The following is a 15,649-nucleotide window of genomic DNA, read 5'->3' on the forward strand; positions in this document are numbered from 1 at the left end:
AAACAAGGGTAAATTGCTACAATTTGATGAACTTGACCTGTACTCATGAAAGTAGTAGCTCAAAATACCAACTGAGAGAGAAGCAGTCATCACATCAAGTATCAATCCTATCCCCTCTGTGTACAGAGTAGATAGGGACGGGCAACTTAGACATCGGCTACCTAAAATGAGGAGGCAATAAAGGCTCGAAGTGACTGGCTTACAAGGTTTCAAGAGGGAGTTTAGTTTAAGAATGTGTGGGGGAAGATAGAGCCCCCACTGAATAGTTTTCATCTTATTTAGTTGGGTCTGATAAAAAGAGATGGGGATAAGAGTCTTATGATTCAATAGTGAGTAATGGTTATCATGACTAATTGTAACTGTCACAATTCTAAAGGTAGAAGTTTTGTATCAAAAACGGGGGAGAAGTTAATCTTATAGTCCAGAAACAGAGGACTCTAGGACCATCAAGGGAAAAGAGTACAAGTGGAATGCAGGACGTTATCCAGAGAAGCAGCAGCACCAGAGATGGAGGCAGAGATGGGGACATGGAGAGAGGGAGCAGCTGAGGACTCTAGATTCATGGGAAGAGAGGGACTGAGAGCTGGTAGTCAGGAGGCAGACTTGCAGAATGTGCCCTTTGGTGGTTTAAATTATTATATAGACCTGAGTGTTAAAAAAAAAAAAAGCTAAAATGAATAGAGGGAAATACTGTTAACTGATGGTACATGGAGGGAATTATAACCATTTCAATGAAACAAAGTATATGATTTGTTGAATGTAAAACTGATGACCTGCCTTGTAAACTTTCACTCAATTCACAATAAAATCTTAAAATAAAATAAAAAAGACTTAATGAACAAGGGAAGAAAAAAAAAGTGCAACAGTAGCCAGGTTGCTCTTGCTTATTTCCCAGGCAGCTGCCATCCAAGTCTGTTAAACTTAGAAGGTCCAGGAAGCCAAAGCAGACCTATTATTGAGTTGGTTCAAAGTTATGGTGACGCCACGTGTTACATGGTAGACTTGCTGCATACAACTTTCCTGGCTGTTACCTTTAGAAAGAGGAGTCCCGGTGTGGCACTGCAGGATAAGCACTGGACTGCTAATGGCAAGGTTGGTGGTTTAAACCCACCAGCCACTTCTCGTAAACCATACACAGGGTTGCTATGAATCAGAACCAATCCATTAGCAGTTAACAACAACAACAATCTTTAGGGAAATGCATTGCTGGGTCTTTCTTCTGTGGCGCCACTAGATTGGTTTGAACTGCCAACCTTTAGGTTAGTAGTCAAGTGCAAACCATTTTCATAAGTTATGTCCCTGATGCCAGTCTAGGTTGATATGAAAGTTCCTCAGGTCCCTTGTTCTTTGGAGGAAGTCCTTATGCCCAAAGGAGATGCTGCACTTGGGTTAGCTCCTAATCCTTGGTTTTTTACATTCACTCTGTTTTTGGATTTTGTTAGCACATTCCACCCAGCCCCTAAAAAATATCGCTCACTGACAAGTTGGAAACACTTTAATAATAGTTTTGAGTGTCTTCTAAACTGTTTTACAGATGCTTAATTTTATCTAGGATGACTGATGAGGGATTCCCTCTATTCCCTGATAAGATTAGAAGTGGAGGGAGTGGGCAAAGTAAACAAGCCGTGTCTCTGGGTGAGATATTTGCCTGGGGATAGGATGTGGTCTCCATGCAGAAATGGCAATGTAAATGATCAGGCAGTCCAAACATATGGAAATGTTTCCAGGGCTTTCTAGAATCCCAGAGTAGGAAGGGAACTAAGGTGCCATCTGGTCCAATCCCCTGCCTCCAGGCAGGCAAATGACTTCAATTAAGCAAGTAGAACATACGTATAATTGACAGCTTTTCCTTCCAGTCCCTCAGCATCCTTACAAAATTATCTCTTACTGTGCTTTACACCTGTGTCATAGATCAAAGGTGGGGCAAATAGAATGGTCATTGGTAATGTTGGAAAGGGAGCGTGGGTGGCTTTATATGATAAGCACTGGACTGGGAACCACAAAGTCCTAAGTTTGAGCCCTCCAGCCACTCCATGGGAGAAAGATGAGGCTTCCTGCTCTTTCAAAGATTTAAAACCTCGAAAACTCTATACAGGGTTGCTATGAGTAGAACCACTCAATGGCACTTAACAGCAACAATGTTGGGAAGAACTGCAGTCAAGACAGGGAGTGAACAGAAGGAACAGAGGCTGCTAGCAGCAAAAGCTTTCAGAGGCTGGTAGGAAGGTTTAACTGCACAGACATATATGTAAACGGATTACGGCCTCCCAGTGCTACCACAGACGCTTCTTTCTGTTCTTCACCCACATTGGAGATGTGGACTGAAAGTTCATTCACTCCCTAGCCAGCACATAGCTTAGAGCCGCACCATCTCTGCACCTGAAAAACAAAGCCACAGGGCAAGAACCAGTAACAGGATGAACCCAAAGTGGGACTTTGTGTTCGTATATGTTGTGCACTGGCTGCAGGTACCTTTAAAATTCTGCCCAAACTCATTTTACTATCCCATCATATGTATAATATGTATGTTGTTGTTAAGTGCCATCGTGTACGTTCTGACTCACAGGGACCCTGTGTAGAGTTTCCTAGGAGCAGCTGGTGGCTTTGAACCATCCTTTCCATTTCCACTGGAAGAATCTTATTTCACTCATTCAACAAGTCTATCTAGTGAGAATCCACTCTGTGCCATGGCTCTGAAACTATAGAGATGGATGATATTGTGACCTCCCTCTAAGAATCTGACAGTTTACTGTACAAGTCACATGACAGGCAAACAGAATACATTTAATAAAGTCAAGGGGCTACAGTCTTCTCTTGCACAAACTGGGGCTCTAGCGCCACTCTCTCTCTCTTCCCAAGATTCACTGCCACCAAAGCACTGCTTGAGTCACACTGTTGTTATTAAGTGCTATCAAGTCAGTTGCAACTCATAGCAACCCTATATAGATTTTCCAAGGAGCGGCTGGTGGGTTTAAACCACGAACCCTGTGATTATCAGTCCTGTGCTTATCCTACAGTGCCACACCAGCACTCATGAATCATACTAATCTTCCACTGAAAAGTTTTCAATGCCTCCATTGTCTTCATGTGCTTAACTCCAGAGCCTGATACTCGTACAGTTCCCCTATGCTCTGGTCCCAATATGCCTCTCCAGCCTTATCTCCCACTACCCTTCTAGAGAAAATGTATGCTTCAGCCACCTGTTCCCTCAAAGGACATCCCTTCCATCTGTGTGCTTTTCTACACGCCATCACCTCTGTTGGGAAGGCCTGCCTCTCTTCCCTAGTCTCTCCCTCTCAAAATCCCTCCAGAATTCAAACATCTCTTCCTCCCTCTGACCTGCTCAGCAGAGCTGAAAATGACATCTGCCACCTCTGAGCTTCTACAACTCCATGTTTATATAAGTACATAGTGATATTCTGTCCTTAGAATTATTGGTGGGCATATCTTATCTGCCCTACTAGACTTCGAATTTCATTCCTCACTGTACCCCTAATTCCTAGCACAAGACTCTGGTATTTATTGAATGCAGGTCAAATGAAGATAGAAGGGCATTACAGACTGGACGCTGAATCACAGAAAGCCAAATGAAGTTATTGGTGGGGAAAGGGGGACTCAAGTATTTCAGGCTCCTGGCCTGGGAGGGTAAGGAGGCTCTGACTCCTTCATATTTTCTTTTAAGAATAAGCAATGAATTTTCCCTGTATAATCTTCAGTATTTTCTTTAAAGCAAAGGTTGAGGAACTTCTCATTTATAATCTGCCCAGTTTAGCTCTGGCATAAAGTTTCCTCAAGGGAAGACAGGCTATACCGTATCAGACCAAACATAGTTTGAACACTGTCTAAATATCATTTCCTCAACTAAATGATATGTTCCTCAAGGGCAGTAGTGAATTGTGAATTTCCTTCATGAATGGTTCCTTTGCTCCATAGGGATGTGCACATGCACACAGCCTATCACAGTGCTGAGAAAAAAGGGGAAGTGTCCTAAAGTTTTCTTTAGGGCCCTTATAGTGGAACTCTGTCAAATCAGGACCCAAACCACCAGATGTCATTGAGTCTGAATTCAGACTCCTGGTGACATCGTGTGGAAACAGATTACCAAGCCTTTCTTCCAGAGTGCCTCTGAGTGGACTCAAACTGTCCACCTTTTGGTTAGCAGGCAAGTGAGTTCACTGTTCACACTGCCCAGGGGCTCCAAAATCAGGACAAGGAGGGGCAATTTTATGACAAAACTACCCATGCTTAACCTGCTTTTGATGACTCTGAAGACACAGGTAGTATCTGGTCACACAATCCACCAGCCAGAATTTGTACACCTGCTGCTACACCCTACCTGGGGATGAGGGTGCTACCATGTTACGGCCTGAGGGGGTCACTTGCGGCATTTTGGCATGCACTCTCTGTACCAAAGGGAAACACACAACCTAAGAGATTTTGATTAAACTTATTTCTTTGACATTCAGTCTGGAAACACACATTCCCCTGTGGTTGGGCAAAGAAAAACCCAGCAAGCCACAGGAAATAAAAAACTCCCTTTATTTCTTATCCACTTTAAGAAATCTTTCCAAAGTTGTAGCTATTATCCACTGATGCATGCATCTGTACGTCGGTCTTCCTTTTGGAAATGACCCCACTGAAGAGAGGTGGGCCTGCATGTTTTGATCCAGGCTCATATAAATCAGGGGTGGGGAACGTCTAGTCCTCGGGCTGTATAAGGCCCTCAAAATCATTTGGTGTGGCCCTGTCAGGGGAACTGAAGTTCTAGCCATCACATTAGGGGTAAGGTAATTAAATGTTTCATTAAAATAGCAGGCTAAATTTTTAAGTTGGTAATTTGGTGTGACCCGTGAATGATGCTATAAATTTTGGCAGGAAAAAAATGTTTGGTCACTATGAGTCAGTACCAACTCAATAGCACCTAACAACAACACCCCTGATTTAAATGAGCAGATGCAAGACAGTAAACTTTAAACACCATCAAATGCAATTGCTTTGACTGGCTAGCAGAGTTAGGCATGTGAGTATGTTAGGGATGGGGTGCCTTGTCTCTGATACAGCTGTAATCAAATGTGCACTTCCAAGTAAGGGAATCCAGTCACAGAAAGGAAACCATGTAATACACCTTTCAAGCTACCAGTAATGAATAGGACTGTGGGAAATGACACCTTATCCCTAACACCATTGCCTCCCTCTCCAGTAAAGGAGCAGACAGCAGTCTCCCAGCTAGATTTCACTGGTCATTGGCAGTCTGATAGTCTTACCTAAGACAGTTTAGCTTTCCTCTCTGAAGGGAGTGCAGATAGGCACAGCTTATACAGAAATATGTTTGTGCTTTTAGGAATAAGCTTGAAAATGTATATCTCAGTCAAGAGTCCCAATGGGGAAGGAGTAGGTTAAGACTAGATTTTATCCATAGGCCACTGCTAAGACTTGTTGGAACATTTTACCCTTGTGCTTCTGCACATGAATGTTTCCATTGGCATCTGATGTGGACTACAAGGTTGACTTGAACCGCAAGGTTGGTGGTTCAAACCTACCTCAAAAACCCTAAACAGGGTCGCTATGAGTCAGAACCAACTCGATGGTACTTAACAATTGTCATCTTGTTCTGATGACTGGGCAACTGCTGCCCTCATCATTATATTAAATCTAGGTTTAATACAAGGGGCTATATGACTGGGGAAGAGAGAAACTGCCCCTAGACTGGAAGGCTCATTGGAAGCCAGCATCCAGGGTCAGATATCCTGGAGGAATGATGAAGAGTGAACTTGCTGGGGATTGGGGAAAGCAAAACCAATGAGGCAGACTTGCTGGTGTTAGAAAAATACAAAGAAACTGCCTTTTTAATCCAGCGTGAGGAATCCCAGTCACTGAAGAAAGTATACAACAGCTTCCTTCCATTTAATGCTTTGGAAGTTACTCCCTACAGGGAAAAGAAGGTTGGCACCTTGGGACACCTTTCCTGAAGGGAGGATCAGTCAGGCAAAGTTGAGGCAGTATTGGTCATTCAAGCCCCTTCCATCCTCCCTTCTTACCAGATAGTTTTGCTTCTGAAAGCTACAGAACTCCAGAGCAGCCCATAGGCACAGAAGCTGAGCAGGGGGAAGAATTCTGCCATTAAGCCCAGGCACAGACAATAATGAAGCCCTAGCTACCTGGATTCCTGATATAGCCCTATAGGATGAGCACTGGACACTGACCACAGGTCTACAGTTCAAACCCAAAACTCTACACAGGGTTGCTATGAGTCGGAACTGACTCAATGGCACTTAACAACAGCTACTAGTAGCAACCCTCCAACTGTTTAAACAAAGAGTGCAGCCAATTAAGGAACTAGGGCTTGCTGTAACTGTGATGTCTGACTATTTATATTTATATACATGACTGTTTTACCTGATAGTGTGTGTGTATGTGTATATGGATATAATACATGTATAGATAAATATAGAGAACTGAGCTTGAGGCTACACACACATACCTATTCTATGAAATAAGATCTAGCCCCTTTTGCCAAGCCCACCAAAAGCTGGTATAGATTTTAAAATTTGAGAAACTCCCTAGGCTGAGCTCTTTAAAACCTAGTAGATTAACATTGAATTACTAGGCCATTTTACATAATTGTTGGGGGAAGGAGGAGTGGGAACTGGAGCCAGACTCCACCATTGTGTCCAGCTGTATTGCGCTCACTTTGGGAAGAAAGAATATAATTGTTTAACATTTTAAAAGCAAATAAAAGTGCTTAAATATTTTGTAATTTGCAACTTGCAAAGAAAACAGTAATGGGTTTCCAAGTGCATGTCTTTACTTTTAATGAAGTGTTTATTTTTCATGGTTCTATTGCCAATAAAAGAACAGCTCCCCTTCAAAAGCCTTCGGGGAAGCAGTTTCCATTTGGAAGACAGTGAGATTGCCAATAATTCTGATTTTTTTTTTTTTTTTAAAAGTAAACTCACTGGGCTCTGTGTCTAGATATAGGTTATTGCCTATTATCCCAGGTAATTATTTTTTTTGTCTCTTACTCATATAAGCAAATTACAAAACATTATGTACTATACTCCAAAAAAGAATTAAAAAAAAAAAAAAAAATTTTAAATGACACCGAGATCAGAGGGCTCCAGAATGTTTTAATGAACATGTTTCCATTATCCTCTGTGCTTGTTCATTTTGTTGGAAGAATGATTCATTCATTTCAAATTTGGCAACTTAAACAGCAGCAAATATAATTTTCCTATCACAATGCAAAGTCAGTTTTATTGGCCTTCTAAGGCTTGGGGCGGGGGGAGGTTGCCATCTTTTTTCTTTGGCAACACCACCCTCTGCTGGTTTTTGTGACCCATTGCATCTAACGAGATCGACCCAAATTGCAAACCCAAGCCTTCCTGCAACATTGCACACAGCAGGACATGATTCATAAATCAGTTTTCCACCCTGGTGATTCATTACAAGATAGTTTTTTTGTTTTGTGTTTTGTGTTTTTTTTTTTTTTAACAGCACAGCTCAAGGAAGTCATCAAGAATTCAGAAACTGCAAAACCTACCTTTGTTTGATTAATCATCTCTCTGACCTTTTTCTTATTATTGAACAGGGTTAATAATACTTGTGATCACTCAAAGTTTAACTGTATTAACTACCAAGTGATTTTTTTTTGTTTGCAAAGGCCTGATATTGCTGCCAACAGGCTTCAAATTTGAGACTGGTTAAATTTTTCCAGGTATGACCCCGAGGGACATCTGACCAATGCCACATTTCCCACTGGAGAGGTCAGCAGCTTTCACAGTGACCTGGAGAAGCTGACAAAAGTGGAGTTAGATACTTCCAACCGCGAAAATGTCCTCATGTCAACCAACTTGACAGCAATGAGTACCATATATATTTTAAAACAAGGTAAGACCATTTCCAACTTTCCCTATGTCACTCAATATAGGGTCACCTGTCGTAACTTCCACCCCAAAACCTTTGCACACAGTTATTAATGAATAGAATTCACCTCTGCCTGAAAAGTTGACTTCTCCCAACTTGCCATCTTTGGAGGTTGAAACCCAGACCAATGCATACCTTTCACAAGTTCCCATATTAACTTTGGGCCCACACCACTGTGGGAGTGATAAGGTTAAATTTCTGCCAACTCTGCTCTTCCATCAAGTTCATTTCCCACCATGCACCATTTGTAAAGCTTTGTTAGGCTCTAAGTTATTTTAAAGAAATGAAATTTGCGCCCCATGTGAGCTAAGCCATGAGACCATGGCTGACATGGGCGAATAGAAAGGACTGGGAAGGGATAGAAGGGAAATGAGGGGTTAAAAGGTCCTTTTAGTCAAAGAGAGGAAAAAAAGAAGGTAGATATGTTGGATTAGGAAGGACCGTCCAAAGAGAGGTTGCTTTCTGCCCTGTCATGTCTGTTGTTAGCTTGTGAGACCAGACAAAACTGTCCATTGTTCAGATCCACTCCTAAAAAAAAAAAAAAAAAAAAGAGTGAGTGTTAACCTTGGAAGTGTTAGAGCACTTTGTGGGGTACAGCAACTGTGATGGTGTCCCCAGGTGGTGAGGAAGTGGAATTGAACTTCATACTCTTCTCATTCTAGCTCCCAGCATATCAAATCAAGCAGTCCAATCTAACAAGTCAGAGGGAGTTTGTGAGGGAATTCTTTAAAAAGGAAAAAGAGAAAACAAAAACAGCCTGCAGTGCTAGTCAGGAGTCTTTTATCCAAGACACAAGATACCCCAGCTGTGAAAATAACAAGACCCAAATGGACAGAAAGTGTGGCTGCCTGTCAAAGTGGTTGTCTAGCCCAGAAGGCAGTTAAGTCCACAAACTTGCCTCCTAAAGCTAAACTGGTCTCTCCCCATACTTCCCGCTCTTTACTTTCCTCCCTTCCCTCCCCTCTCTTTCTCCTTTGCTCTTCTTGCTTACAGAAAACACCCAAAGTACCTATCGGGTGAGTCCAGATGGCTCCCTACGAGTCACTTTTGCCAGTGGGATGGAGATCAGCCTCAGCTCAGAGCCCCATATCCTGGCTGGAGCGGTCAACCCCACCCTGGGCAAATGCAACATCTCACTGCCAGGAGAACACAATGCAAACCTCATCGAGTGGAGGCAGCGGAAGGAACAAAACAAAGGCAACATTTCAGCCTTTGAAAGGAGACTGAGGGTAAGACTGGACCTTATGCAAGACACAGAAGTTTCCTTTTATTTTTGAAAGTTTCACAGTTTCCCTAAAATGTAGTCCCACTTCTCCAAAGCTTTTCTAGATGACTAACTAGCTAATTCAAGAGATGGTGCTAATGGCTGATGATAGTTCAGTATCCTTAAATGAGCATTGTAATAGGAGTTTTCTTTGTCATTAGCCAGCTAAAGTGCTCTAATAGTGGCAATTTCAGGCACCAAGAAAGTCTGGATGGAGAAATGTATTTAGTCAGGAGGCCCGCCAGTGTCCCTCCCAGCACACCTTGGAAATGGTTCTCAGATGCACCTCCGCTGACCCAGTTCCCTTCTTTGTACTTTCTTCCAGAAGACCAGACAGGTACACATAAAATAATGTTAGACATAAGGTGACATTTGGACAAAGGCAAGCTGAAAGGGGAAAACAGTGAATGATATCATTGCCATAAATACATACAAAGAGCCTAGACTCAGGTTGGGCTGGGGATACTCAGAGAGAGCTTTCTGTGGGGAATTGAAAATTAGAGTCTTCACATCCCTACCAGGAGTTCTGGTGAGGTGCTGTGGGCTAATGTGCTAGACTGCAATGTCATTTGAACGGCAAGGTCAGTGGTTCAAGCTCACCAGCGGCTCCTTGGAAATCCTATTCCAGGTCGCTATGGGTCAGAATCGACTCGATGGCACTTAACAACAACAGTACATCCCTACCAAGCACAGTTCACCACAGTTAGCCAAAAAGCTCTCAGCCAAAATTGCTTTTATGCAGCACAGGGAGCCTATGAGCATCACAGCACTCTGTCTACCTGTCCCTTCTTGAACATTTACCAATGTTAGGATGACATGACCAACTTTCCAAATATAGTAACATTCACTATCAGCCCCAGAGCAACTGCCAGCTTGAGTGAAACAATCAGTCTATTGTCGCCAGGCCTGCTTTGAACTCTCATATCATGCCTGAGATAACTGAAATGCTTGCATTTTATTCATTCCCAGGAACAAGTTAGAGACTTTAAGATGGTGGTTATGCAACACTAACCAGCCAGTGAATTCCAAGGAAAAGCAGTCAAACCAGTCATATGGATTGATAGGGGCAAGATAGCAATGTTCACTTTTCGGTCAGTTCTATTGGTGACACATAGCCACAAAAGTCAGTGGATGTTTGGGGTTTGGGGGTTTTGTTTTTAGCCACCACTGGAGTTGTGCAGCTGCACGGGTCATTTTGAACATTTAGTTTCTATTGGCCAGTTTCTAACAGAATATTTGCCAGACACGATACAGAATCCAGAAGTGAAACCAGTCCAAATGGTCACACTTCATTGTGTGGGTAGCAGCGAGGGTTTCTAGAAGAAGAGTTCCATTAGAAATGGGACTTCCTAGGTAGAACCCTAGAGACATCAGATGGCCTGACTTAATACCCAATGGTATATACCTGGGTTGAGAAATGACTTTGGGTTCTTAATTTGTCACTTACCATTATTCTCAGCACTGTCATAGACTATATGCACATGTGTGCATGTGTGTGTGTGCACATCCCTGTGTGGCAGGGGATACATTCATAAAGGAAAGTCAGAATTCATCGTTATCCTCGAGGAGCATATAGTTTAGCTGGGTAAATGATGTTTAGATGTTATTAAAACTGTGTTTGATCTCTTCTTTTCTCATAAGGAATAAATAGACTGTCGTTTCTCATGAGGAAAATTTAGGCCAAAGTTAAACCAGGCAGAGACTAACTACAGTTAGAATTAACTACATATGGCTTATCAACCTCATAGATTTACCACGGAAAAAAATTATCAAGAAAATTGATCTTTTTGTGCCACTCTGAGTTTATAGCCTTTAATAAAGCATTATGAACCAAATCATATACAACGTGACTTTGGGATTTTCCAGTTTTTAGGATAGCCTACCCTGTTTCCTCTCTATTCTGTATGCACAAATAATAGAGAACATTCAATATCTTAAATTATTCTTAATGTTGAAAAGCTAATGGTCATGAAACATTTGGAGTCTCTTTAGTGGTAAGGAGAAGAGTGAAATGTTATTTGGTTAATACTATTTATAATTTGACGGAGTCCTGGTATGGTACTGCAGGATAATGTACTGGACTGCAAAATCGGTTTGAACCGCAAGGACAGCAGTTCAAACCCACCTGCTGCTCCTTGGAAACCCTATACTGGGTCACTATGAGTCAGAACCCACTCGATAGCACTTCATACCAACAACAAATTTATAATTTGACCAGTATCCAATCTTGTGGTATAGTTGAGCAGATTTGTGGAATGGCTTCTTAAGGCAAAAATTCTAGACTGCCTCTTTTGTGTACTTTTAGCGTACTTTCTGAGATCTTTGAACTAGAAAATGAACCCCATTATTGACTCATTGTTATTGTTAAGGCTTGAGTCAATTCAGACTCATAGCGACCCTGTATAGTCTTTCTGAAGAGTGGCTGGTGGGTTTGAACCACCAACTTTATGGTTAGCAGTCCAGTGCTTATCCTGCAGTGCCACACCAGAACTATGTGATGTTAATATATATGTTCCTAGAGATCTAAGAATAACAATCCTTTATGTATGTTTAGAAGGAGATCTGGTAGCGTAGTGGTTACAAATTGGGCTGCGAACCTTAAGGTCAACAGTTCGAAACCACTCTGTTCCACGGGAGAAAGATGAGGCTTTCTGCTCCCGTAAAGATTTACAGCCTCGGAAACCCTGTACAGGGGTGCTATGGGTCGGAACCAACTCCACAGCACATAATCAACCAACCAACCTAACCATGTATGTTTAGAGAAGGAACTTTAGAGAAGGAACCCTGGGCGCAAGGATTAAATGCTCAGCTGCTAACCAAAAGATTAGCAGTTTGGAGCCACCAGTTACTCCTCAGGAAAAAAAATGGAGATCTGCTCTTGTATAGATTTGTTTCTGTTGTTAAGTGCCATCAAGTCGGTTCCGACTCACAGCGACCCTGTACAGGCTTTCTGAGGAGCAGACTCATAGCAACCCTGTACAGGGTTTCCGAGGAGTGGTTGGTGGGTTTGAGTCAATGACCTTGTGGTTCACAGTCCAGTGCTGATCCTGCAGCCCCACACCAGGAGTCCCTGTAGAGATTGTTGTTATAGCTAAGTGCCATTGAGTTTGTTCTGACCCATTGCAGCCTTGTATAGCGTTTCCCAGGAGTAGCTGGTGAGATTGAACCACTGACCTTAATGTTCAAACCGACTTTGCAGCCCAGTTCATTATCCCACAGCACCACACCAGAACTCCCTGTAAAGATTATTGTTGTTGTTGTTAAGTGCCCTCGAGTTGATTCCAACCCATAGCGACCCTGAATAGGATTTCCGAGGCTGTAAATCTTTATGGGAGCAGAAAGCCTCATCTTTCTCCCGTGGAACAGCTGGTAGTTTCGAACTGCTGACCTTAGGTTCGCAGCCCGATTCATAACCACTATGCTACCAGAGCTCCTTCCTGTAAAGATTACAGCCTGGGAAACTCTATGGGGCAGTTCTACTGTGTCATATGGGGCCACTAGGAGTCTGAATTGACTGGACAGCACACAACAACAGCGCTTTAGAGGTAACAGACTGCTTTCAAAGTCGGGATCTTATTTGATTGCCACAGCCATCAAGTATTGTCATTCCCAATTTACAGATAAAGAGACTAAGGCTCAGAGAGGTTAAATGATTTGCCCAAAGTCAAACAGCCATTAAGGAGCAGAGCCAGGACTAAAATGCAGGCTTTAGCCTAGCACAGCACTCTTTCCACTATATCATGCTGTGCTGCCTTGTTCCTTAAAATAATTAACCTATAAATCATTGTCCCACTCAGTGGGGAAGCCACCTTGGCAGAACTGGGCTCCTCATTTCAGCACTGACAAAAGGAGACAAATAATGGACTTGAACCTACTGGCAAGTGTGGGTGGTTCAGGACAATGGGCTGGCCTCCAGACAGGGAAAGCTCAGAGTAGTCAAGAGGAGGGGGAAGACTGTTTAACTGGTTAATTCGGCTCTGCTCATTCATTGAAAACAATGAAATAAAATAACTATTGCCATCCAGTTGATTCTGACTCACAGCAACCCTGTACAGGGTTTCCTAGAGTATAAATCTTTACGAGAGTAAAACATCTCTTTGTTCTCCCTCAGAGTGGTTGGTGGGTTTGAAACTGCCGTCTGGTTAGTAGCCCAATGCTTACCCAACAATGCTACCAGAACACCTTCTGCCCATCCACTGTTGTTGTTGTTAAGTGCCATCGAGTCAGTTCTGACTCATAGCAACCCTGTGTAGACTTTATGAGATGTGTCTGGTGGGTTTGAACCTCAAACCTTGTTTAACAGTTAACTATTAACAGTCCAGTGCTTATCCTACAGCACCACACCAAGACTCATAAGAAGTTTAATTTCCAGTGCTGCCTCAGTTTCCCAAGATTGGTGGTTACGTGGTGTGGAGTCGGTTCCAACTCATAGCAACTCTGTATAGGGTTTCCGAGGCTGTAAATCTTTATGGGAGCAGAAAGCCTCATCTTTCTCCCACGGAACAGCTGGTAGTTTCGAACTGCTGGCCTTGAGGTTCACAGCCCTATTCGTAACCATTACCCTACCAGAGCTCCTTTCGTAACCACTTGGCATCTTCAAATTAATAGAAGAAAAAAAATAGACATATCACACATGCCTAAAAGCTAGGTATGAATTCAGTTTTTACAAGGCAGATTCTTTCCCTACTGAATTTATTTACCTCAAAGATAGTTCCCCTAATTTGATATAAACCTATGAGATATGACTTTCTCACTTCCTGGGCCAGGCAGTGACTCGCTTGTTCACTTGCATGTAAACATGAAGAAGCCATCCTGTATGCCTTCAGTACTTTGAGACCTTGAACCGAGTCACTGACTTCTCCTGGTAGAGGTGCCATTCCAGATCCAGAACAGGTGGCAGTACCAGAGCTGCTGAGTCATAAAACTAGGGTCAAATAGATACTCACCTGATCACACCCATCGAGTGGATTCCAACTCTTAGCGACGCTATAGGACAAGTCTATCTATGCCTTTCCAGAGGCCCATAGGGGTCAGGTACAACCTAGAAAACTCGACTCACCTGTGTGAAATTGAGCTCTTCTTTGAAAAACCACCCGAAGGTATGTGTGTCATTTGTAAATGTGGTGGGACAGCAGGTCATAAAGCATTATAATTGTCCGTGCACAAAATAATAGGTTCATTTAAAGGCCCATTTGGTGGGATAATGGATGTCAAATGCTCAAAAAGATACTAGTCATACCCTCCCCAAACCTTCTAGCTAGAAAGAAAAGCTGCTTTTCTCCAATGATCAGTGATTTTTTTTTTTTTCCAAAGTCAGGGTCCCCATCAAGGTGAGGGAGGCAAACTGCTGGGAAACGTGATGCCCTGCTCAGTCGGAGCAGGCACGGGATTTGTTACTGCTGGGCTATCATTCACCAGCTCTATTAAGTGTAATCAATCACATTAACATCCTGAAATTTCATTTATTTTAAAAATCCATTTCACCCCAACCTGAGTTGTGTTTGAATCATCTTGCTTACAAAGTACTTTTGTATCCAGTCCATGTATCTTCTCATCTGCTGCATCAATCTGTCCCCATATACATTTCCCTGGACAATCGAGAAATTAGAGTGTAGATAACACTAGAGGCAGTTGTAAAAGAATTGGACGTTCACCAAAAGCAAACTGGTTTAGGAATTACACCCAGATTGCACCTTGCTGTGTCCATGGATAATAATGCTGTTATATGAGATGGAGCACTGGATCCCAGATTTCACAGACTGAGTTGTAAGGTGAGAGTAAAACCCCATAACGATGGCCTCCTTTATTACAATAAATAAAGAAATGAAAATGCAGGCAGCTTAGCGCGCCAAACCAAAGTCATAATATTAAGTAGGATGATTATGTGTTTACAAGGAAAATGAAGTGAAAACTAATCTCAGGTCCTCACAATGGATTTTTTTCCTCCTTCACTCAAAGACTAGAGTCCTGGTGTGGCACTGTGGATTAGTGTGTCACACTGCAAAGTTCCTTGAACTACAACGTCGGCAGTTCAAGCTCTCCAGCTACTCCTCAGAAACCCTATACAGGGTCGCTATGGGTCAGAATCAATTCGATGGCACTTAACAACAACAACAACTCAAAGACAACTAAGAACTTAACTCCTGGGTTGGTTTTCCAGTTCAATGTGTCAATGTGCATCCATGAGCTGAGTTCTATGAATGAAAACCAGCTCAGTTGAAACCCAGAGTTCCAGGATGACAAACGTTTGGGGGAGTTTGGGGAGGTTATTGTTGTTGTTAGGTGCCATCGAGTCAATACCAACTTATAGCGACCCTATGCACAACAGAATGAAAAACTGCTTGATCCTGGGCCAACCTCACAATTGTTGCCACGCTTGATCCCATTGATGCTGCCACTTTGCCAATCCATCTCGCTGGGGGTCTTCCTCTTTTTCTCTGACCCTCCACCCTACCAAACATG

At 42.6% G+C, this 15,649-nt stretch overlaps 1 protein-coding gene across 3 annotated transcripts in view; it reads left to right on the forward strand.

Annotated features, from left to right (window-relative positions):
• The window catches only part of TENM1 (teneurin transmembrane protein 1), an 884,561-nt gene that overhangs the window by 840,242 nt on the left and 28,670 nt on the right, over positions 1 to 15,649 (forward strand). For all 3 annotated transcript variants that reach the window (XM_006862844.1, XM_006862842.1, XM_006862843.1), the window contains 2 exons: positions 7,715 to 7,887; positions 8,917 to 9,152. In XM_006862844.1, the coding sequence (XP_006862906.1) occupies positions 7,715 to 7,887; positions 8,917 to 9,152 (409 nt within the window). The remainder of the gene's footprint in view (positions 1 to 7,714; positions 7,888 to 8,916; positions 9,153 to 15,649) is intronic.

This window comes from Chrysochloris asiatica, unplaced genomic scaffold (genome assembly GCF_000296735.1).
Source record: "Chrysochloris asiatica unplaced genomic scaffold, ChrAsi1.0 scaffold00051, whole genome shotgun sequence".
Taxonomy (NCBI): Eukaryota; Metazoa; Chordata; class Mammalia; order Afrosoricida; family Chrysochloridae; genus Chrysochloris; species Chrysochloris asiatica.